Source organism: Arabidopsis lyrata, assembly GCF_000004255.2.
Source record: "Arabidopsis lyrata subsp. lyrata unplaced genomic scaffold ARALYscaffold_8, whole genome shotgun sequence".
NCBI lineage: Eukaryota > Viridiplantae > Streptophyta > Magnoliopsida > Brassicales > Brassicaceae > Arabidopsis > Arabidopsis lyrata.
Genome location: NW_003302548.1, coordinates 16,755,994 through 16,766,659, shown reverse-complemented (window position 1 = coordinate 16,766,659; position 10,666 = coordinate 16,755,994). Strand labels below are relative to the sequence as shown.

At 48.1% G+C, this 10,666-nt stretch overlaps 1 protein-coding gene across 1 annotated transcript; it reads left to right on the top strand.

Moving 5' to 3' along the window:
- The first annotated feature begins 3,759 nt into the window (after window positions 1–3,759).
- On the top strand, window positions 3,760–5,029 carry LOC110225792 (uncharacterized protein At3g60930, chloroplastic-like). The gene is made up of 2 exons (XM_021015792.1): window positions 3,760–4,224; window positions 4,298–5,029. The coding sequence occupies exons 1-2, from the start codon at window positions 3,760–3,762 to the stop codon at window positions 5,027–5,029; spliced, it is 1,197 nt and encodes a 398-aa protein (XP_020871451.1).
- The last annotated feature ends 5,637 nt before the right edge of the window (window positions 5,030–10,666 follow it).

Here is a 10,666-nt window from a genome sequence, read left to right as displayed (position 1 = left end):
CATCAGCATGACAGCCTTCCATATTCAACTCCTCTCTTAAATCATGAACCATGCTCCTCAAGTTATTATTACGATAAATATTTTTTAAAATTTTAATAACTTACTATACTGTTAAATAACTAATTGAAATGCGTCTACTAGTACCATATAAATATATAAATAGTTGCAGTACAGGTTTAATTATTGTATATATTTTTGGATAATGTGAAACCGGCGCATTTGCTCGTTGATTTATTCGTAATCCAGAAGTTAGTAAATTGATTATTCAATTGTGGGTTTCTTATGGACCATCCAAGTGGATAAATAAGAGAACAATTTGATTAGGAATCTAATGATGTTTCAGTCCACTCTATTCATTTAACTTATCAGGAAATAGCCAAAATGCGACGTCGGACATTTTAAACTTGGCAAGACCTAATTGTGGAGGAAAGCTGATGACTCACCAACACACACACACACACAAAAAGGCCTAATTGTTGAGGAAAGTTAACAATGTGTAGCATTATTGGTCACATTACATGTTATCCCAAAAGCACAAAACCTGATACTTATTTAAGTTCCTCCCACATAAATATATGTCTTTAACCGTGTTAATACGAGATTTTAAGGTTTATATGCTAAACTTAGAGGATATTTTTGTGCTACTTTTGAGCATCTCTAAAATTGTTTATAGTGTTATTCATAAACATGGTCATATATGGAGGACATTCAAGTATTATAAGATTTAAGATTTTATACTACTTTAGCTTTAATATACTGACATTAAACCTTGTAAGTAGTTTACATGTTTAAAACTGCTCCTCATCTTCCACTTTATATTATTTACATTGAGCAGAATGTGACACATCTTCCCCCTCCCAATATCATCACATAAAATGCAAATTATTATTATTATATTAATAGACCGGCTTCACTTTTGTTTTAACTATGTATATACCTCTAATATATATATGTTGTTCTTACACTAATATATTTTATATCTATAGATTCTAATTAGGGGACAATGCACCAAACAATTATTCGATAAAGATGCGAAAGTAATCATAGAGTAGCTCGACGGAAAATATAAGTCCAAAAACTTAGAACCAAAAGTGAGCACCCTTTATACAGTGTTGAAAAGGAAGATATTTAATAAAATATAATTTAGCATATCTTTATAGCTCCAAAAAAAAACAATAATATGGAAGAATTGCATATACTTGTGGAGGTCGAAACTAACACAATCAAGATTTGTCTAGGGTTTTATTTTAGGGATACGATAATCGTGAATTCTCAAAGAACAACAGAAACGATTGATACCAAAGATGGTGTTCTTGATATTATTAATGAAAAGATGATTTTGATCGTACAAGAGTTTGATCGTAAAAGAAAAAGTGTTCGTGCTGTGAGAGCTTTGCGTAGTGTACTTTCTAGAGCGATATTGCTTGCCTTCTGCGAGAGCCTTGAGTCTCTTTATATAGGGGTGATGAACCGCCTCTCCAGCGATATTCTCGGAAGATTTCCATTTATCTTGAAGTCGGCTTAGAATATCGCGGATTAGGATAGTTTCCTTATTCTTCGGAGTCTTTTGGAAGATTTCCTGATTTGAGTTGATCCTTCGAGATTCTTCCTTATCATTTCCGAGTTTATCGGAAATGATCCTTCTTTTTCGGAAATGATAATATGCTTGGAAATGATACCTTTAAAGAAGAATATTTACTAAGTCTTTGCTTCGGGCGACGATGAAGACTTCGCCTCGGGGAACTTGTGCAACTGGCTCGGGTACACAGGAAGAAACGGCTCGGGCACTCTAGGATGGCTTCTTCGGGTGTCCCCGAGGCGATGGGCTCAGAAACTCCCGAGGCGATGGGCTCGGGTACCCCCGAGGCAATTGGGCTCGGGTGCTTTCGATGTCTTGTTCGGGATATCCCGAGGTGAATGATGCGATACCCCGAGGCGATCGCCGAAAGACTCCCGAAGTATTCTAAGTCTGGCTTGGCGCTAAAGGATGGAATCCGACCCCAACAGTTAGCCCCCCAGCTCGTTAGTTTGGAGGGCCGAGCGTGACGAGCTGTGACAATTAGGCCGAGCCGTTTACTTTGAATAGTTCGGTCCCTTTAGCGGTTTGAATTCCTCTGTCGTTTCATCTTCTCTTGGCGTGTGACGGTTGGGATTCCTTCTCGAGAAGTGGAAAGGTCCTTTCGCTGATTCCCGAGATTGGTGCGGATGCGAAGTATCTTATTTGATTTGTGCGTGCCCGACGCGCCTTAGACGCGAACGCGATGTTTTTATTTGGTTCGTACCCGACGCGCCTTAAGTCCCTATAAATGTTAAGTCTCGGACTCATTCTCTCATTTCGCAACTGCAAAGGAAATTTTTCGAGGTTCGTTCTCTTCTTTCTCTGATCTTGAGTTTTTTTGCATTTTCTCTATTTTTCCGTTATACTTCCGTCGTAGCGCCGCCGTCATTAGATCTAGGTTGATTTCTCCGATCTATCGGGCTTTGTTCCTCCGATAAAATTCTCCAATCTCCCGAGCCAGAAAATGTCTCTATCTGATTCCAGCGATTCGCCCCGAGGCGACATTCATCTTCCCGTCTACAAGAGAAAGATGGTCTGGAGTTCCTCGAGCGACCCCGAGGCGGATACCACGGACCATCAGATCGTGTTGTACCGTGGAAGTGATGCAGAGTCGGCTTCGCGGGAAGAAGACCCGAGCCGTTTCATCGCTCGGGAAGATGCGGTTGCAGATGTGGCTCGGGATCAGGATTTGCCTGATGATCCCGAGGCGACTTTAAGCAGGAGGAAAGTCCATCCACCGGCAGCTGATGAAGCTGGGGTTTCATGCTGGCGAAATGCCCCCGAGGCGCCTCTACTTCCTGTTAAGGCCGAGGAGGTTCACTACGATTCTGACGAGGCGGCTAGGTTGCTCCAAGCTAAAATCCAAGCAGCCAAGGGTCAACAGAAGAGAAAACGAGCCAAAAAAGCTAGGAAACCTGATCCTCCGGGTTCCACTTTATGCACGGAGGATTCGCTTCGGGATCTCAAGGCTCGATTTGGTTTTAGTGAAGGGATTGAACTAAGACTTCCAACTTCGAATGAGCGAGCGGATGATCCACCCGAGGGGTTTTTCACCCTTTATGAGGGGTTCTTCTACCATTGCTACTTATAGATTCCGATTCCGAGGCCTGTATTGGCGTTTCTATGGTCGTACAAGATCGCTCTGTCTCAGATCACAACCCGAGGCTTGCGCCATCTCATAGGGATTCTAGTCCGGAGTATTGAGACGGTCAACCTTGTCGGCCTTAGCCACTTAAGGAATCTCCTAGAGATTCGGCGCATACCTGGCCCCGTCGAGAGATTTTACATATCCCCGAGGCCAAATAGAAGGGTTATTGGTGGTTTCCCGAGCAAGGACGAGAAGTACACTGACCATTTCTTCTTCGTAGCCTTGAATGAGTATAGTGTCCACGAGGACTACTTAGGGAAAGTTGTTGGAAAGTGGAGAACGATTGGTACTACGCCCGAAGCCATACTTGATGTTTTGTTTTGCTTTGAACTTCACTAAATATTTTCTTGTTTTCGCAGATCGGAATCCGTCATTTCTCGAAGACGTCCCCGAAGGCTTTTTAGATCTGCACGACGAACTGATAGCTCGGAAGTGTGATTGGACGAAACACTTCTCCCAAGAAAGAATTGAGAGAGCCTTGCGTTTGTTGCACGGAGCTCCCTGCCAATCTTCTTCAGAATCATCCGACCACCGTCTAGATCACCTCATCGAAATGCAAGGAGCTGCGCAATCTCTGAGAGCCAGGAAGGCTGCTGAAAAGAAAGCGGCTAAGGAAAAAGCCGTTTTGGAGGCAAACTTCAGACCTCCTACTCCTCCCGAGGCCAGTCTTGAAGTCGTCGGCGTCGAGGCGACCAATGAAGCTCGGGATATGGTTTCGATCATGCCCGAGGCGGCTGAGCGAATCTCTCCTGTGACCAATATTCCCGAGGTGGTAGGGACCTCGGCTATTGTCGCTCTTGGTGCCGAGGCGAAAGCTAAGGCGAAGGTTAAGAGGCCCCGAGGTGATAGCTCGGGAGGTCGTAGGAAAGAGAAAAGGAGTCGCACCGAGGCTCCCATCTACAAAGATAAGACGGCATCTGCTAATCTTATCGCTTCTTGCTCGGGTCCGACCCTAGCTGCGCCCGAGGCCTTGCTGGAGGCTGAAAATTACCGCGAAACTGCTGCGGGATTCCTGAAGGTAATGGTTTATTTCCGAAGCTTCCTAAGCCTTTTAAAATTCTTAGTACTAACTTTAGTTTTTTGCGTTCCAGGCTTTCCATTCGATGAACCGCATGGTTCGAGCCTACGACTCCTCGAACCGTAGATATGAGACTTCCCGAGCCGAGGCGGAGGTCAGAATTGCTGGGGCCGATGCCAAGATGGCCGAGGCAGAGGCCAAGATTGCCGAGGCGGCGACTAAGGTTGCCGAGGCGGATGAGGCCAGGCGGGAAGCCGAAGCGTTGGCTAAGGCAGAGAAGGTCGAGCGATTAAAGGTGGCTGAGGACGGTCTTCGTCTTCGTCGGAAGATGGAAGCCGAAATCGAACGCTTGAACCGACTATTCTCCGAGGAGAAATCGCTTCGGGAGAAGGAGGTACGTCGGGAGAGGAAAAAGGCTAGGAAGGAGTTCGCCAAGAAGGTCAAGGCGATAGAAGCGAAGATGGACCTGTATGGGAAGGCGTCCGAGCGCTACATGTTCCTCGTCCAGGCCAGAGCTAACGCTGAATTGATCGCCGACCTTGAAGGCGGCAAAAATGTCGAGGATGAGAAGGAGGAAGTTCTCCAGTGGAAAGCTGAGTATGGAGATGCCGAGGAGGAGTTTGTGCGGATCGGAACCGAGCTGCGAGAGGATCTGAGGCTTCCTCCGGCTTCCCCGGATTCTGTTGAAGATAATTTCGGAAACAGGTCAATCGAAGGGGTTGCCGCGGAAATTGGTATTAGGGATCAGGCCGGCACGAATCTGAGCTCCGAAGTCGCACATGTTCCGGAGGAGCGGGATGAGTAGATCCGTGGCGCATTCCTTTTAATTCTCGATTTTTGTAAGACTTGATGCCTGGACGGCTTTATCCACTATTGATAATGAATATATTTTGTTCTCGATAAATTTCTAGTCTCAGAGCTTTTCGAATCACTTTTCGAACCAAGCAAATCGTGTACCAGTGTTAAGTAAACCGGGTTTTGGTAAGTAGGACTAATCTTTGTCGGTTGCGACCCGAGCTGATATAGTCGATGCCAGTGCTTAGAAGCGAACTGGGGTACCAGTGTAGAAGTGAACTGGGTTTTCTGAAGACAACTTCTTTATGGGAGGATATCTCCTTCCGAATTGTCTTGGATGCTTATATAGCGCGCTGTAACCGTAGAGGTGTAGATGAATTTAGTTCGCGGGCGTGGCCATCGCCCAAACGAAACGAACGGAGTTTAGACCGTGTTGATTTCCCGAGGCGAGTTTCGGGGTAAAGACCGAGGTGGATTTGATCGGATAAAAACCCGAAGTGTATACTTAGAAATATAGTTTGATAAAATTTGAATAGGAGTATAGGAAACGTATAATTGATAAAGTTTTGAGTGGGAGTATGGATATACGGACCCACTCCCCCCCTTTTTTAATTAGGGGGGGTAGCTGAACTCGTCCGAGGACGAGCTGCCTACGTACCCTTTTCAGGGATCAAGTCACCCCGTAGTTCGAGTACATGCGTACCTTAGGTTTTTAGCGGTAGTATTTCCTTAGATGCATTGCGTTCCAGGATCTAGGTACCGCTTTGCCGTTCATGTTGATGAGTTCGTAGACGCCGGGACGGATTACCTTTGCGATCGCGTAAGGTCCCTCCCAATTCGCGCCGAGTTTGCCTGCGTTCTGCTCGGCGGTATTCTGGAAAACTTTGCGCAGTACGAGATCTCCTTCGTGGAAACGGCGATGTTTAACGTGAGAGTTGTTGTACCGAGCCGTTGCATTCTGATAGTTCTGCATTCGAACCAAGGCCGAATCTCTTCTTTCGTCAACTAAGTCCAGCTCGTCCAGCATCATCTGCGTGTTGGAATTTTCCTGCTCGGGGAGAAAACGTCTCCTTAGTCCCGGGATCTCGGCTTCGGTGGGAATCACACACTCCGTGCCGTAGACAAGGGCGAAAGGTGTTTCTCCCGTGGCTCGCCGTGGCGTGGTTCTGTGTGACCAGAGTACTCCTTCTAATTCGTCGGCCCAGCGGCCTTTCTTTGCGTCGAGGCGCTTTTTTATTCCGTCGAGAATCGTCTTGTTTGCCGCTTCGGCCTGTCCGTTCCCCTGAGGATACCGAGGCGTAGACTTGCTGAGGCGAATTCCCCATTTCTCGCAGAATCCTTTGAACCGAGCCGAAATAAACTGCGATCCGTTATCTGTAACGATCTCGTAAGGTATCCCGTGGCGGCATATGATGTTCTTCCAGACGAAGTTTTCGACCTGCGCGTCTTTGATGCTGGCGTAGGAGTCTGCCTCGATCCATTTGGAGAAGTAGTCTGTTAGTACGAGGACGAGTTTCTTCTGTTTGGAGTTGTGTAGAGGTCCGATGATGTCCATGGACCATCGCATGAACGGATAAGGCGAAGTGATGGAAGAGAGGAGCTCGGCGGGTTGATGAATGGTTGGTGCGTGCCTCTGGCATTTATCACACCGTTGAGAGAATTTCTCGCAGTCTTTGACCATCGTCGGCCAAAAATATCCGTGGCGTTTGATCTTTATGGCTAGGGCTCTCCCGCCGGAATGGTTTCCACAAGATCCGCCGTGTACTTCTTCCATGACTCTCCGAGCTTCGTTTCCTTCGACACAGACAAGGAGAGGACCAGAAAATCGCCATTTAAAGAGCTCTCCGTCGATCAGAGTATACCGAGCCGCTTTGGCCTTAAGCTTCCGAGCTGCCCATTTTTCAGTAGGAACTTCTCCGTCGGCGATGTAGCTTCGGATGGCTCCGATCCATTTGGCGTCGCTTCCGTATTCGGGCTCGGTTGCGTCCGTAGTTTGCTGGTCCAGCTGTTCGATGTCCATTTCTTCCGGTTCTTCCGTTTCCCGAGCTGTTAGAACTTGATCTTTGCTATTATCTTCAATGCTCGGCTTTTCGATGAACTCAACCGGTATGATCCTCTTCAGATTTGGGTCGGAGGTTGAAGCTAGAGCCGCTAAGGCATCGGCCGATGTGTTCTCACCTCGTGGGATTCTGTTCAACTCAAACTCTCCGAACTGTTTCGCCAAGTCTTGCGTGAGAGCAAGATACGCTTCCATTCGTTCGTCGCGAGCCGCGTATTCTCCATTGAATTGATTAGCCACGAGCTGGGAGTCGCAAAAGGCTCGCAGCTTGTTGATCTTAAGTCCCCGAGCCAGCTTAAGTCCTGCTATCAGCGCTTCGTACTCAGCCACGTTGTTGGTCGCGTCGAAATTTAGCCGAAAGGATTGTTCAAGGATTTCACCCTCTGGTGATGCGAGGCGGATTCCGACGCCAGAACCTTGTTTTGAGGATGAGCCGTCGACGTGGAGGATCCAAACAGCGTTGGGTGACTCTTCTCGGACGTTCTCTGTTGGCAGCTCGATGATGAAATCGGCCAGGACTTGAGATTTCGCGCATGTTTTGTTTCTGTATTCGATGTCATATTCGCTGAGTTCTACTGCCCACTTGGCTAAGCGTCCCGATTGGCTTGGACTGTGCAAGATGGTTCGGAGCGATACGGGCGCCATGACGACAATCGAGTGAGACTGGAAATATGGCCGTAGCTTCCGAGCTGACATTACTACGGCGAGGGCGAGTTTTTCAGTTTGCGGGTAGCGTGTTTCCGCGTCGGTGAAAGTTTGCGAGACGTAAAAAATCGGCTTCTGCTCCCCTCTGTCTTCCCTGACTATGACTCCGCTTATAGCCGTGTCGGAGACTGCGATGTACAGGAATAACGGCTCGCCCGGGATTGGTTTCGCTAACACCGGTGGATTAGCCAAATACTTCTTCAGTTCCTGGAAAGCTTCTTCGCAGCGATCGGTCCATTCGAATTTATTGTTCCCGCGCAGAGTATCGTAGAAAGCCAGGCATTTGTCAGTGGATCGCGAGATGAATCGGTTCAAGGCTGCGACTCTCCCGGTGAGACGTTGGACTTCGCGCTTGTTCTGCGGTGAGGGCATGTTTAGTAGAGCATCGATCTGTTTCGGGTTCGCCTCGATGCCTCGGTGTGTTACGAGATATCCCAAGAATTCTCCAGACTTTACCGCGAAACGACATTTTGCCGGGTTAAGCTTCATGTTGTGCTTGTTGAGCTGACGGAAACAGTCGCATAGATGGGCTATGTGGTCGCTTTCTTCAAGAGATTTGACTAACATGTCGTCGATATAAACTTCCATCGTCTTCCCGAGCTGTTCGGAGAACATTCTGTTGACGAGTCGCTGATACGTCGCGCCGGCGTTCTTGAGTCCGAAGGGCATGACTTTGTAACAGTAGATACCTCGGTCTGTGATGAATGCTGTCTTCTCGCGATCGTCGGGGTGCATGAGAATTTGATTGTATCCTGCGAAAGCGTCCATGAATGATAGCAACTTATTTCCCACGGTTGCTTCCACTAAACGATCGATATGTGGGAGCGGAAAACTGTCTTTAGGGCAAGCTTTGTTCAGATCGGTGAAATCGACGCAAACTCTCCACTTGCCGTTCTTCTTTTTAACCACGACAGGATTTGCTAACCAGTCCGGATACCTTGCTTCAGAGATCGAGCCGATCTTCAGGAGTTTTTCAACTTCGGCGTTCACTGCATCTGCGCGATCCCGACCCAATTTTCTTCGCTTCTGCTTGATGGGCTTGAAAGATGGGTCAACATTCAGCTCGTGGCAGATTACGTCGATGCTTACCCCAGGTAGATCTTCAGCCGACCAGGCGAAGGTGTCGATGTTCTCCTTGAGGAATGAGATGAGCTCGGTCTTGAGCTCCTCGGTTAAGTCGCTGCCAAATTCCACACATCGTTCGGGCCGTTCGTCGTCGAGGCTAATGGAGATTACAGGATCCGAGGTAGGCTTCTTCTCCTCGCGCGCCTCCTCGATCTGTAATTGCTATAACTGTTTAGATATAGCCTTCTCTTCACTCCGGCCAAGTTTCGATTTCTTGTGATCCGTTTCAGCTTTTACTTCAGTGACAGGGTTTCGGAGTTTGTGTGCTGCCATGAAACACATCCGAGAATTTTTCTGACTGCCCCAAATTGTTTTCACGCCATTAGGGGTCGGGAACTTGACACACAGATGATATGTTGATGCGACAGCTCGCATTAGATTTAACCACGGGGTTCCCATTATGACGTTGTAGATGGTAGGTCGATCGGTGACTGAGAAGTTGACTATCTTTGTCACCCCGCCGGCTCGGACTGGTAGTTGGATGGTCCCAAGCGTCATCAAAGTTTCCCCTGAAAATCCGAGGATAGGCCTCGGGGTCGGAATCACCTGTGACATGTCGATGTTCATTCGTTGGAGCGTTTCGCGAAAGATCACGTCAATGGTGCTGCCGGTGTCAATTAACACTCGGTAAATATCGTGGTCTCCTATCGCTAATGTGACGACGATTGGATCGTTATGAGGCATGTCGAGCCCGTTTGTCTCGCTCTCTTCGAATGTGATCACGTCGTTAGGTCGATCGAAGGGTCTTGTCCAGTTGCTAGGTGTCTCGGCTCGGCGTTGATAAGCTTTGATTGCCGCTACAGTGTCAGGACAGTATGGCGATCCACCCATTATAGTAAAAACCTTCTGCCGCGTACCATCTCGGTCTTCGTCTTCCGATCCCCGGGTTCTTTTCTGAGACTCCTGGTTCCTTGGTTCGGGGTCTCTTCCTGGGTTGGTCTGCTCGGGCTCCGGTTCTGGCTCGAGATCCTTAAGAGTAACGTTTGTCCCGAGCTCTCCAGCTAGGAATTTGGTTGCTAACTTGGCTCCGAGGCTTCGGCATCTCGAGGTATGATGGCCGAAAATTTTGTGGTGTTCGCAATATTCTTGATCATTGCTCGGTGGCTGATCCCTTGTCCAGGTGAAGGACTCTCTTCCCCGCCCACGGCCTCGGCCTCTGCCGCGGCCACGGCCTCGGGGTGTGTCGATTTGGTAGCTATGGTATCCTGAGAAATTGCGCCCTTCGTGATGCGTATATGTACTGCTCTCACGCGTCTTCTTCTGGATTGGAGGTGCCGCTTGGGCTTTCTCAGTTTTCTCGGTTTTCTCGGCTCGGGACGCCTGTTTCGTCGGCTCGTGCCTCTTTGCTAGTAGCGCCATTTCTTCTTCGTGGGCGACGAAATCCGAGGCTCGATGCAGCGCGTCACGAATTGTTGTTGGTTTAGACAGGTTCAACTCTTTCCTGAATTCTGACTTGTACCAGAGAGCTTTCTTCAAAGCCGAGAGAGCTGCTACATCTGTAATTCCTTCGACCTTGGCTAGCGTCGATTTGAAGGTCTTGAGGAAATCCCTTAATGGCTCGGTGGGCTGTTGAGATAAGGACCATAGATCCGCGTCGGAAGTTCCGGGGTCGATGAGCACGGAGTATTGTTTGAGGAACAATGTCGACAGCTCGTCGAAACTATCAATCGAGTTTCGTTCCAATCTTGAAAACCACTCTAATGCGGGTCCTTTTAGGTGTTCCACGAACAGTAAGCACAGACCCGCATCCTTTTCTCC

Coding starts and splice junctions, on each gene's coding strand:
- LOC110225792 (XM_021015792.1), top strand. CDS start 3,760: ATGCAAGGAGCTGCGCAATCTCTGAGAGCCAGGAAGGCTGCTGAAAAG. Junction 4,225..4,297: donor CTGCTGCGGGATTCCTGAAG/GTAATGGTTTAT, acceptor TTTGCGTTCCAG/GCTTTCCATTCGATGAACCG.